The sequence below is a fragment of the Pezoporus wallicus genome, unplaced genomic scaffold (assembly GCF_028554395.1).
Source record: "Pezoporus wallicus isolate ANWC-B61680 ecotype Strahan unplaced genomic scaffold, APGP_CSIRO_Pwel_v1 scaffold_7736, whole genome shotgun sequence".
Classification (NCBI taxonomy): Eukaryota; Metazoa; Chordata; class Aves; order Psittaciformes; family Psittacidae; genus Pezoporus; species Pezoporus wallicus.
Genome location: NW_026636574.1, coordinates 530,001 through 543,110, shown reverse-complemented (window position 1 = coordinate 543,110; position 13,110 = coordinate 530,001). Strand labels below are relative to the sequence as shown.

Sequence of the window (13,110 nt, the reverse complement as noted above, 5' to 3'; positions counted from 1 at the left end):
ATTCCAGTCCATGCTGCTACTGCAGTCTCTATCCTCCTTACAGATGCTGGTTTGTGGGTGACACCTGCTGGTCCATGAGGAAAAGCAAGAGCTGCTCTGTGAGCCCTATGTACTGCTTAAGGGATCAGACCTCCTGAGCACCCTCCCTAACCTGCATCTCTGACCCAGCATCTTTGGCTGACATAGTTCAAATGAGTGTTTTTGTCACAAACCTTCTCCTAGGCACTAACAATGGCCTCGCTTATAGATGCATCTTCTGCTTTTTATTCCCTTTCTGATCATGAAGGCGTTGGTACTCTGCGTGGTACCTCACACATGCTAGAGATGCTGAGTTCTCTCTGTCATGGCGTCTGTGACCCTGATGGTAAGATGCTGGGCCCAGCAGCACAGAAGAACTCACCGTCCAGGTGATCTCCATGTTGTTCTTCTGGGTCCCTGCACCTTGGACTCCTGTTGGGTTAATTTCAGGACCTGAAATTCACATTGAAATAAAATAAAGAGCAGTTCATAATGGTGGGGAATGACTGGCGCAGTAAAACCCCCTTCGCTGTGCAAGCCAAAAGTACTTCCAAGGCAGAAGTCGGTGGCCTGATTTTTCCAGAAGCTCCCATTCAGGTTAATGGAACAGGAGCCTCTCAGAGCTGGTGAAAACCAGGCCATTTATTTAGGAGCCTCTTTCCTGTTCTCCCTCAGAATGTCCTACATTGACAGAGCCATTGTGCCCCGGGAGCCGAGTCCTCCGCTTGGCATCTGAAAACAGGACGAGTAATGCCCAAACCCAACACTAGATGCCAGCCGATACCGCAGACGAGGCTCTGCAATCGTTACAGTGCGAAATGCCGCGCAACAGCAAAGCTGGTGAATTCCCACTGGGAATTCTCCCAGGAATTCCACAGGGCACAAAAACTGAAGACAAAAGCCTTGGTTGTGGGCTGGGACCATAAAAACGGGCAGGGACCCCTTCCATAGAGCAGCTTGCTCCAAGCCCGTGTCCAACCTGGCCTTGGGCACTGCCAGGGATGGGGCAGCCACAGCTTCTCTGGGCACCCTGTGCCAGCGCCTCAGCACCCTCATAGCGTGGATGTGGGCTCCTGGCCAGCTCTGGCAGTGGAATTAGCAATTTTGGAACAAAAATGCCTTTTACACTCGAGTCTCATTTTCCAAGAGGCTTCGGAGCTTCCTGCGGTCAGAAAGGATGAAAGCCTTGCTTTAGGGAGCTTCTCTGTACCACAGAACCGGCCTTTCCTTCCACAGGCTCTGCTGGAGTGACCTTTGCATCAATCTTTCCATCTGAGTAGTGCTGCATGGACCAGCTCATTCCCTCACCTGTGCGCATCTGTTCCTGTTACAGGAGCTGGGAGCATGCACCACGAGGAAGGGGTCTACATGGAGAGTGGTGGCCAGGAGCTAAGAACAAGAAGTCTCCACGGCAAGAGGGAGCGGGTGGGTGGTACTCACGTGCCCCGTTGGTCTGGTAGCGCTCGGAGGGCACGCTGGGCAGGCTGCTGCCCACATCGTTCACTGCTATCACCCGGAACTGGTAGTTGACGTAAGGAGAGAGGCTGAGGATGGCCGAGTTGACGCTGCCGGGGTACCGGGAGTGGTTGTGCCACATGCCAGGCTGGAACCGGTCCTCCTCAAACTGGACGATGTAGTCTGGGGGAGAGGATGGGAGCTGGGGTTAAGGGCTCAGCTCGCAAGGGGACGGGAGGAATGGGATGGACGCGGGCAGAGGGTGCGGTGGCACCTGTGATGGGGCTGTTGTTGTCGTCACCCGGAATCCACGTCAGCCGCACGCTCCTCTCGGCCAGGTCCGACAGCTCCAAGTCCCGGGGCCGGTCGGGTCGTTCTGGTGGCCGAGTAACAAGAGAAATGAGGCTGGGATTGTCCCGGGAGCGAGTCCCGTTCCCATCGCTTCGCCCTGGCTGCCCCAGCCCGCACCCAGGACATGAACTCCATTCACATCCTGCAGCTCTTGGTGGAGCAGAGCAAACGCGCTCATGTTCTAATAGTGCCATGCCTTGAAACCCTGCCCGCTGCTGGGTTTTCTCAGGCAGTAAAGCACAATATAGTGGCTGAGCAGGGGGACAGAAGAGCTTACAACAAACTACATGCAGCGGTCCAAGAAATAAATGTGAACAAATGGAACAAAGGACACAAAACCTCAATGAAAACTAGTTAGAAATGCAGTGGGCACCAACCCTGGTTTCTGTATCTGCTCACAACCCACAGGGTTGCACAGAACCGGCTCATGCAATAACAGTAAGAACTTCCTTCCAATCAAAGGTCAAGGGATTAGTGATTTGCTTTTCTCCCACCAGGGCTCACCATTTCCAGGTATGGGTAAAGCCACTCTTGCACTCTGCAAGTGGGACACACAGGACCTTCCTACCTGCGGCCATCTGGATGGGTTTTCAAGGACAACCTGGGCAGGACTTGGAAGCTTCAGCTCCCACCTTTTCAGCTGTTTTCTGCTGGTGTTATTGGCAAGGCAAAAGAAAATCATTTCACAAAGTAAAGCAAACACCATGAATTAGTGGTGATTACCTTTGGGTAAGTCTCTCAAACGGTTAGCGGGGACGGCTGCAAGGTAAGACATTGGTTGTTAACGGGGTTAGTTTGGTCTTTAAGTCTGGGTGGCCAGAGCAGCACCTGGCAAACAGAAAGTTACACATAAAATCATGGATTACAGAAGGATCCAGCCCTGCCTGGGGACCAGAGGAGGGACAGCACAGAGAGCTCCAGGCAAGCTCTGCACACCTTTATCCATCCCTGTAGTACACAGCAAAGGGAGACATCAGCCTGTTATAGAGTTGATTAGCTATTAGGGGAGAAGGAAGGGAAATAACTCAAGCCGTGTCAATCATTGGGCATGTGTGCTCATGTTGCACTCTTATAGGACACTGTGGGTCTGTGCCAGCAGCACTGCCAGGTTGGGGCCCTCTGTGAATGCAGCAAGACCTGAGGTGGCCAAGAGCAGGGATTGATGAACTGTGTTGTACCAATAGATCTCACAGGGTACATAAATGGGAATGGGGAAGGGGCTTAGGTTTGTCACTGTCTGCATTGCAAAGGGGACCTGCAAGGTCACCCCTGGGTTTGCAGTGTTGCTCAGCACCCTGACATTCAGTTCAATTCAGTGACAAATTCAGGGCTGTTCTCCCAGAGCTTCAGCGTCCACATTTGGGTATTTTTAGCTCTGTAATAACCACTCTGGGTTTTTTTTGTCTCAAATGCAAGTTTCCCTCAACTCATTCAATGCCATTGTCTGAGCCGGAGATCAGGCAGCGTGTCCTTGCCGAGTCCTGCAGCAATGGAACAATTGCTTTGCCAGCATCTCCTTGAGCATCTCTGCTTCAGAGGACAATCCTGTGATCACCTTTTCCATCTGACCTTCAGCTTGTTCTATTAAAACAAAGCACTTAGGACAGCCTTACCTAGTACAGTGAGGTAGGCTTTAGCCGAGTCCTTGTCCAGCTCCGTGCTGGCTACGCAGGTATAATCCCCTTGGTCCTTCTCAGCCACACCATATATTGTCAGACCATCATCTTCTTTCTTCATCCTGAAAGGGATGAAAATGATGATCACACAACTGTGCCCGAGTGCATTAGGCAGCAGGATTGAGGTCTAAGTGTTCTCTGATAAAATACATATAAAAGCCCAAAGAGAACAGGAGTACATCGCTGGTCTGAAGATGGTATCAGCTAAGGACGTGTTGAGTTATTCTGGGAAATCTCATTTTCTAAGGAATGAGTGAATGTGCTCTGCTGTGTACAGGGAATAACCACACTTTTAGGACTGCAGTCTCAGTGGTTCACGTCCTGTGATCACATCTCGCTGCTTGAGAAGGGAGTCAGCTATGGAAAAGGAAATTGTAGTTGGACCTGATAGCAGATAAACGTTCATGTTGAAGTAGCTTGTTATTAACCCACCCCTTTGCCCCAGGTGTCCTGAAATAGCTGTAAATAAAACCTATGAACTCCTGGTTTACTGATAAATCAATATTATTTGCTAGGCAAGAGCTGTTGGAAGGAGCTGGTAACATTCTAAGTGTCAAGAAGAGCCAAGATTGCCTAGATGAGGCCTCCACGTTCATCCATATTATCCGTGGTGACTCCTGAGACGTTCACCGCCCCAGGCGGATGAGAGGCCCCACGGCAGTGCTGCCCACAGACCTGTTCCCCATGTACAGGGGTGCGTTGTCCTTCAGCCAGGTGACGGCGAGCCTGAGCGTGGGGTCGTGCTTTACGCGGCAGTGGAGGTGCAGCATGGAGCCCCTCTTCACCACTTGGTCTTCGGGGCCTCTCACGATCCTCGTTGGGTCTGCAGCAAGGCAGGAGGGAAGCGTCAGGCACCGAGCTGCTGGGCTTAGCTCAGGGACGAGTGGGGTCACTTGGGAAGGACAAGCAGGCACGTCAAGTGCTCGGCCAGCTTCCTATAGTGAACTGTCCAATGTTATACAACATTAAAAGGGAACATCTCTACCATGGTCTGGATTCCAGCTTCAAATGACAAGTGCCCATCCTGCCGACGGGCTGCTGGAGCCCACAGCCAACCCTCCCTTAACCTGAACTATTCTTTCTGCTGCAAGTTTCAGGGGACCCAAGAGACCATCTTGACCCAGAGCCCTTCGTGCCCCTACCTTTAACCTCCAGGCGAACCTGGGCCTCTGCTTTGCCCAGGATATTGGTAGCGACGCAAGTGTAGATGCCCTGGTCCTCCTTCCGAGCCATCTCCATCTCCAAGCTCCCGTTCTCATGTGCCTTGTAGTTTCCTCCATCCAGCGTGTTCCCCTGGCCGTTCTTAAACCTCACAACACCACAGAGTGCTATTGTAAGGGAAGAAAGAGGAAACCTCCCCTTCCTAACCCTCTGGGCTGGCAAGGGATGTGCTGCAGCTCTTACCATCTCAGGGTGGGGATGGGTGAGCCAAAGAAGGGGCAGTCAAGTCGGGTCCTGTTGTTTTGAATCACTTTGATGAGCTGATTGCGGGGGGCCAGTATCCGTGGGGGCACATCTGCAAAGAGCAAAATCACAACCATTGAGAAAGAAAAGACAGTGCCCAGTTTCTGCCATTCCCTTCCCATTCACCCTCCCCACTCTTCCGTGTTGGCACTTTCAAGACTCAGTAAAGCTTCTCCATTCCCTCTTTAACCTTGCTTTCATCTTAGCACCAGCAGGACTTGCTCAGCCTTGCCTGGCTTTGCAGGTTCATGGCAATGGGCTTCTGCTCCATGTGCCTTTGTGCATTAGCCTCAGAGCAGCTAACACAAAGAGGAAAGCACATAGAGAACTTCTGCAGGGAAAACTCGAGTATGGGGCATTCATCTGCCATGAGCAGGGTTCATCTTCCATCAGGACTTACCCAGGACACTGACAAAGGCATTGGCAAGGAGGTAGCCATGCTCGTTGGATGCATTGCACTGGTACACGGCACTGCTGCCGATCTGGGTATCCCGAAATACAATGGTGTCTCCAGCCACCTCTCGGCTCGGGTTGGGGGGAGAACCTGCAAAACAGAGAGTGCTCCTTCAGCTAAGATTCACCAGAGAACATCATGATGCATCCCTCTGCCTGCAGACCAAGCCAGGCGAGGGTACAGCCTGCAGAGACACGGCTCAGCTGGCCTCAGCTCAGACCAGCGGGTGGTTTATGCGCTGTGATGCTGGAGCCCACGCACGCAGCTCAGCGGGTGCCTGGCTCTCATGGTCAGATCCTTGGCTGGGAGGCACGGCCTCTCCCTGCTCACCTTCTATAGGCTCGCCGTTCACCAGCCACTGGATCGCCGGCTTGGGGTTCCCGTTGGCGCGGCACACCAGCCTGCCGTCCTCACCGGGGGCCAGGATGAGGTTTTGGGGTTCATCCAGCCAGTACGGAGCAGCTTTAAAACACACCAACGCACCGGTTATAACCGCAGCAGCACGACCTCACCCAGAACCCCCTCTCTGCTGAGCTAACGTAGGCTTCCCCGGGTGCCCAAGGGGGGAAAGCCTCTTCCCCCCATCTGTGGCCACACAAACACGCAGCCACTGATATCAGCGGGGCCCTGCTGGGTTACACACGTCTCACACTGCTTTCGGGTCAGTTTGGGCAAGCAGCGAGGGTGGCTGGATCCAGCACAGAGGAGCCCCTTCCATGCTGCTGGTCGGGAAGGGCAAAAAGACAGCAAGGTAAAGGTGACGTACCCTTCACTCTCACCGAGATCGTGTGGCGGATGCTGCCCATCTTGTTGGAGGCCAAGCAGAAATACTCCCCGGAGTCCTCCTCGGAGACATTGGAGATACGAAGAGCCTTGTTGAAGTTCTCCAGCTTGGTTTTACCGACTGGGAGCTCTCCTCCTTTCTTGTACCACATGATGTCCGGTGCTGGTCTAAGGAGAGGGGAGGAGATAAATCCTTTTGAAAGGCAAGAAAATGACTCCTAAGAAAACAGTTGAGAACCTTGTCCTCAGTGGGGAACCACCCTTGGACAGTGAGCGCCCTGCTCCTGTGAACAGGGCTGCAAAACTCCGCTCTCCTGTTCCTCCATGTTCTTACACTCCAAGGATGTTATGACAGCTAAAAGGAAAGGAACGATGCTTTCTGCACCACTGATTCACTGGGAATGCCAACACCAGAGGGACAGGGAGCTCTTGGAGTGAGTCCAGGGGAGGGCAAGGAGATGCTGCGAGGGCTGGAGCAGCTCTGCTCTGGAGCCAGGCTGAGAGAGCTGGGCTGGGGCAGCCTGGAGAAGAGAAGGCTCCTGAAGGGGAGACCTGAGAGCAGCTCCAGTGCCTGAAGGGGCCAACAAGTGTTCAAGGCCAGGCTGGATGGGGCTTGGAGCAAGCTGCTCCAGTGGAGGGAGTCCCTGCCCATAGCAGGGGGTGGAACTGGAGGAGCTTTAAGGTCCCTTCAGCCCAAACTATTCCGGGATTCTGTTCTATGCTTCAGCATCCTGGTGCCAGGCCACCCTCTCCCCATCTCCACCAGCGGTACATACACTCCTGAAGCGATGCACTCCAGCAAGAGGTCCACTCCTCTGAGCACCATCTGACTGCTTGAGGTTCCATAGGGATACATGAAGCTGGGGGTCGTCTCCGTAATCCCTCGGGCTGAAATCAGCAGGAGAGAAAGAAAACAAACACACAAACAAAACACAGTGCTTTTAAACCATCCTTTGGTGCAGCAGCGGGGAGGGCACATAAGGGGTGGGAGTACACAGTGCTTGCAGGGGGGAGCTGTCAAGTTCCTGGTCAAGCCTGGGATGCTGAACTCACCTGGAGAGTGGAGGAGGGCTCAAGGTAATATTTAAAGTAAAAATGGGTGGAGAGGGAATGTTTGGGAGGCAGAGAGGTAAAGGAACAGCAAAGGATGGGCAGAGGGAACTGAGCCGCAGGGATGGTCCCATCACCATCAGCTCCCAATGGGGCAGTGCTTTCCTGCCTGCCCCTGCCTCTAGCACAAAGAAATGGTCTGAAATCAGATGAGACTTGGAAATCCTGATGGACACAACATGTAGTGAAAGACAAAGGGAACAAATGGGCACAGGAAGGGTTTACTTGGACAACTGAGCTGCTTTGCAACAGGGATCTCTGAAATATGGAGCATCCCAGCACTGTCTGGGGCTCCAGCAGCACCAGGGAGGTTTCCCACCCTTACATGGAGCTGCTGGACCTGGAAGGACAGTGTCCTTTGGGAAGGAACAACTCAGCCACCAAAAGGGCAAATTTCAGGACTGGACAAGAATGTTGAACAGGAGAAAACCAGGATAAGACAGGAGATGACTCTACACGTACACACAGCGAAGGTCTCTTTGTAGGGCACAGAAATCTGTTATTAATGGAAAAAATTCCATTAATAAGTGGAATTATTAAACTAGATCTTGATCAGTGAGGACAAAACAGGATGAGATGGGCTTGAAAGCAGCAGTAGCAGAGATGGAGGTTACGAGATTAGGAGAGGGGACAGAATGGCCGGGGCTGGCACAGGGTCACTGCAGATACCAAATGGGTCTGTGGGGAGAGCCCATGGAGCAGGATCTCGGGGTGCAGAATGATCCCTTTCCTGCTTCTTCGATGAGCAGGAGGCAGCCGGGGTGCCCAGCACCATGAGGCTTTTGGGAATGCCCACAGCTATTTGGGAAGCCTCCCCATGCACTCTGGTAGAGAAAAAGGGCTGGGAAGAGGGAGGGCAAGGGCTGGTCACGGAGCTGCCATCAGCTGGCCCGAGGGAAAGGCTGGGACTGGGCTCACAGTGGGGGCGAACCCAACCCCAGGAGTTGAACCGAGCCTTTGAGACGAGCCCGGAGCCGGAGCCCAGGCGCACACACGCACCCCACCGCTCCACACCCCGATCCCGCGGGATCCCGGCAGCGCGTGCTCCTCAGCAGGTTAGTCAATTATTGGATTAATGGATTACCAGGAAGGCAAATCTTGCCCTTATCCTGCAGGGCCAGCTCCTGGGGCAGGCACCGCCAGGCTGGTCGCTCGCCTGCTTCTGGGGAGGATCGCATCCTGGTTAACCCCAGCCAGCCCATGCCGGGGCTGCGCTGGGAAGGACAGAGCCAGCGCCTGGGCTTAGAGCTGGTGTTCATCATCAGCTCCCATCCCTCTGGCCAGCCTCATGAACTTCTCTCTGCTCACGCCATTAGGAGAGTGGGATAAGGCTCTATAAGCCACTACTGGCCTTTCTTAGCCATCAGGCTGTGCATTTCACCCCCACAATGAACCACTTGCTCAGGAGCCCGGGTCATAACTAGAAGAGATAAGCAGCAATGTAAGCTAGATTTTACAAGCCATATATTAATGATGACAATTAAAAATAAGGGAGATAAATTAGTATCCTATCCACTTGCTTAAGAAAACCGACAGCAACGCTGCAGAGCTGATCAGCTTCTTGCCTTAGTACAGCATTCCTAATCCATATTTTGTTGTTTAGAACAGGGAGCAGCCAGGAATTCTCTCAGGCAGAGGAACTGCTCCAGCTGGATGCTGTCAGACAAACAGCAACGTTTCACTCGTGTTTGGATGGAACAGAACTGGAAAAATAAATCCTGTGGCTATTTATTACTGCTCAAAAATGGGCTCTGCTTCCAACCTATTCCTGCTGTGTCTCTGTGAAACTGGACCCGTTCAGCTGCGAACAAGGTATCCCAGGAATGGGCACTTCTCACCTACCCCTCCCCACAGCCCTGACCCAAGGCATCTGAAGATTGAACATCAACTCGTGTTGCTGCTGAAAGGCAATAATGGGAAGGAGCACGTGGAGGCACATCCCATCTGTTCCCTCCTGCACACTGAAACCAGCTTTAAATCATCCCGCAGGTTTGCCAAAGGAAAAAGAACAAACCAGACTTTCATTTCCATTTATAAAGGAACGAGGTGAGAAGCTTCTGCTAATAAAGGATTCAATTAATCCTTTCAGATCCTTTTTCTTTCAGAGCTGCAGACAGTTTGCCCAGGCAATTAAGCTTTGCAGCAAGGAAATCCCTGCACCCATAATGAGACACGGGGAGAGGGGCCTGGAGGAGTCTCCCGGATGCATCCCCCACAACTGGCCTGGCCCTTGTGCAGTTTGAGCGTCCCACAAACCGCTCGTGCCCCACATCCACGCCAGCCGGGCCCACATCCTGAGATGAGCTCGGGCACATCCATCACAGACTGCTCCCGCTGCAGCCCATCCCTGCACGCTCTGCAGAGCCCTGTGCCTGCTGGCTCTGGAGCTGAGCCCGTGCCAGAGGGACCAGCACCCCAAGGCAGAGGGTCCAAGAGCCCCAGGTCTCCCAAAACCTAAACCACGTGGGAGACAAGTCCCTATTCCCCACTCCCCACCCCTAGGAACTTGCTTTGCTGCAGCTGGTTCCAGCGGCCAGGATGGCTGGATGGGGCATTCCGGGGAGAAACACAGGCTTAGCAGAAGGAAAAAGGGCTGAGGGTAAGAAGCTTATCAGCAGATCATTAAGGAATGCTGGTTGGAGCTCAGGTTTGCACAGGAGTGTGAGTGAGTGATCTGAGCCCACTGTTCCATAAAGCATTCCAGGGGATGGTAAGTGCACATAGCCCATATCATGCAAATACCAGACAGCTCTGCACCTATGAACAGAGATCTGTGAGGCTGTGCAGATAAGATCCCATTTTCCTACCCAGGTGACTACTGAGCATCCTTTTTCCCTGCACAAAGATGCGGAGCAGGAGATCAAGAAGCCCACAACCACCTCAGTGGCTCTCCCTCCCCAGCTGCAAGCACCAAAGCAGTGCCCAGCCAGCATGAAGGTGTCCTCTTTGAAATGCAAGCACCATTTACACTCTGAGGTGCATGATACATTGAGAGGGATGCTCACCACTGGGTTTCTCTGGTCCCTGGCCCCATATGCCTTTGATGGAGGCATCACCCATGCTCAGCTCTCTTCGAGGCATGATGCAGCTGTTGCAGTTCCCATTGAAGCTGATTTTGCCAGCAATCCCCTTCCAGAGCCATTTGTACAAATGCCTTCAGACTACACCCAGCCCTTTCTCTGCCACCAGCACGTGCCCAAGGCTGGTTCCTCTGCTGAGCTCCTCAGCATCCTCAGGAACCTCCCAGTCCAGTGAGATGCTGCATCATGGTTCCCTCGACTCTCATGGGGACAACTGCACCCAGTGTCCTCACCTGGCACATCCTCCTCTCCTCACACTCCAACTCTCTCTGCTCTAAGCTGGCAAAAGCACTTCTTGTCCCCCAAAGTCCCCATGGAAAAGAAATTGTGCCTGGGTTCTGCAAGGCACAAAGCAAGCTGGGGCTGCAGGTGGGAAGCTGAGCAAGACTTCGCTATAGGACATGGCTGGGGACCAGTGTGGGGTCCCCATAAGCAGCAAGGGGGGCACAAAGCAACCCCCTGCCCACACCAGTACTGGCCTGCAGCAGTCAGGCTCTGTGGTGGTCTCTGGTTCACCCCCCTGGTAGTGCCTGTGCTCCCCGCAAACAGCCCCGTGTCCCCCCCATGCAAACCCCTGCTGCTGCCCGCGTTATCCCACCCCATCCATGACACTGCCAGTCTGTTCTCAGCACCGGGAGCCACGTGCTTTGTGTCTGAAGCATAATTTATGAGTCTGGGATGGGCTCTCCCAGCAAACCCAGGCTCCGGAGGTGATCTCCCTGCGCAGACAAAGGGGAAGAGCCTCAGACAGCATCCAGTGCATGCACAACATCATCACAAAGAAACAAAGCACCCGGAACCAAACACTCCTTTTTGTCCCCTTTTCTCCCCGTGTTTAGCTGCAAACACAACAGATGCTCTTTCTGAACACAAGGAGAGGGATGGTGGGTCTTATCTTTACATTATGAGCCTTTGCTGAGGACAAGCCACCTCTTCAGCAAGGTAGCAGCCTGGGCTTACTCGGGCCAGACCCTATGAACCCAAACACCTCTCGAGCCTCCGTGTATCTGGTTAATTCACTTAAAACTCAATCACTGGGAACAGTGAGAACTTCAGGGGGGGTTTATCACCCTTTGGCTCATTTTGCCCCACTTGTTTTGGCAAAGTTGAGGCCACAACCCACATGTGGGGACACGGGCACACACAGAGGGGTTAGCAGGAGTCAGTCAGGTTAGGCAGGAGGGGGTTAACCCGTGGAGGTCTCCAGCAGCCAGCGTTGACTCACCACTGTACATGGCAGTGTGATTTCGTAAGGACGTTTCGTTATGGGGTTTCTCTGCAATAAACAAAAGACCATGAGCGTCCCGAGGGCCACAGAGGGGCAGGGGCCAAAGCACTTCCCAGAACACGAGAGCAAGGCAAACAGGGAAGAGCAGGGACACAAACACACTCTGAGCACAGCTGCCTTCCAGGACAGACACCACAGCAACAAAGGGGAGGCAAAGAGGACTCAGTCCCTCCTATGGGAGGGGAAAACACATCAATGGGTGAAAACTGCATCATAAACATTTCCTTGGGGTGTTCTGTTTGTTATAAAGACATTTATATCTTTGGGGAGGGGGGGAATAGATCTGTTCCGTTTGGAGAAGAAAATGGGGTTTCTCTCAGTTAACTGAAGGAAACACATTCCAGCTCCTCTTTCCCAGCATAAGGCACAGGCTGGACCCAGCCAAACAACTGCATAACAGTGCAGAAGGTCATGGGGAAGATGAACAAATAATAACAATAATTAGGTCCTAAAAGCACAATCTGGTGGAAAATCCCTTTTCATTTCCAGATAATTAAAGTAGATGCTGCCACGTGCAAAGCACCAGCTTTTCAGTAACCCGCTGCTCTGGTGTACTGGCAGCCACCACCTCTGCTGGAAGAAGAAAGCCCACAACTGCTGAGGACCTGCCCTCAGCTCACACCGCAACCCAAAGTAGAGCTTTGGTGTCCAAGAACACCCTGGTTCCCGCTAGGATGTGGCACAGCCATGCTATGGAGTCATCTGCCCAACAAGAGGTGCCAGAGGCTGTGTTGGCTACCACATAGCTGTCCCCCTGAGCCTGAAGTCAACAGCCACACACCATGGGTCTGTGCAAGGGCATCAGGAGAGCCCCGCAGATGCCCAGGGGGTACCTGAACCTGGATACCAAGTGTTTAAGGCCAGGTTGGACAGAGTTTGGAGCAACCTGCCCTAGTGGAAGGTGTCCCTGCCCATGGCAGGGGTTGGAACTGGAGGAACTTTAAGGTTCCTTCCAACACAGACCATTCCAGGAGTCTGTGATTCACCAGAGGATCTCTGTATCACTCCCCAAAAGCTTTGCATTTTCCTCCTCTGGCAGCCCAGGGCATGGCAACCCCATGTAATGATTTCTCAGCAGCTGATGAACTTCCTTTAAGGACAGGCAATGCTCCTGTCTTAAGGCTGAGATGATGGAACAGCTTGAGACAACGCGAGCTCATCTCCTTTGAACATCATAAAGAACTTTTTGTACCCAAGCTGATGAGGAATTAGACCCTCAGTTCTTTACATTATAAGGGCCTCTGTGCAGCTCTTGGGATGGGGTTTGCATGTGATGATAATAGAGCAGAAAGGAAAGCGTAAAGAGGATCCAGGAGAACTGAAAGCCATTTCTACAGAGCTCAGGAGCAAAATGCTCTGGTGGCACCTGAGTGTGCAGGAGGGGAGCTTGTATCTGTTCACAGGAACCAGAACCTCTTCCACATGTTCTCT

The 13,110-nt window shown here is 52.9% G+C and overlaps 1 protein-coding gene across 22 annotated transcripts in view; it reads right to left on the bottom strand.

Annotated features, from left to right (window-relative positions):
- The window catches only part of NFASC (neurofascin), a 77,702-nt gene that overhangs the window by 29,741 nt on the left and 34,851 nt on the right, over positions 1–13,110 (bottom strand). For 12 of the 22 annotated variants that reach the window (XR_008971130.1, XM_057400627.1, XM_057400636.1 and 9 more), the window contains 13 exons: positions 11,617–11,667; positions 6,978–7,089; positions 6,185–6,369; positions 5,749–5,880; positions 5,365–5,508; positions 4,905–5,016; positions 4,643–4,809; positions 4,176–4,323; positions 3,438–3,562; positions 2,548–2,583; positions 1,748–1,849; positions 1,459–1,656; positions 401–471 (listed from right to left, as the gene is read on the bottom strand). Coding sequence is in view for 21 of the 22 variants with exons in the window: in XM_057400627.1 (XP_057256610.1) it covers positions 401–471; positions 1,459–1,656; positions 1,748–1,849; positions 2,548–2,583; positions 3,438–3,562; positions 4,176–4,323; positions 4,643–4,809; positions 4,905–5,016; positions 5,365–5,508; positions 5,749–5,880; positions 6,185–6,369; positions 6,978–7,089; positions 11,617–11,667 (1,583 nt within the window). In the remaining variant the exon portion in view is untranslated. The remainder of the gene's footprint in view (positions 1–400; positions 472–1,458; positions 1,657–1,747; positions 1,850–2,547; positions 2,584–3,437; positions 3,563–4,175; positions 4,324–4,642; positions 4,810–4,904; positions 5,017–5,364; positions 5,509–5,748; positions 5,881–6,184; positions 6,370–6,977; positions 7,090–11,616; positions 11,668–13,110) is intronic. The other 10 variants (XM_057400633.1, XM_057400638.1, XM_057400644.1 and 7 more) reach the window with 2 other exon arrangements.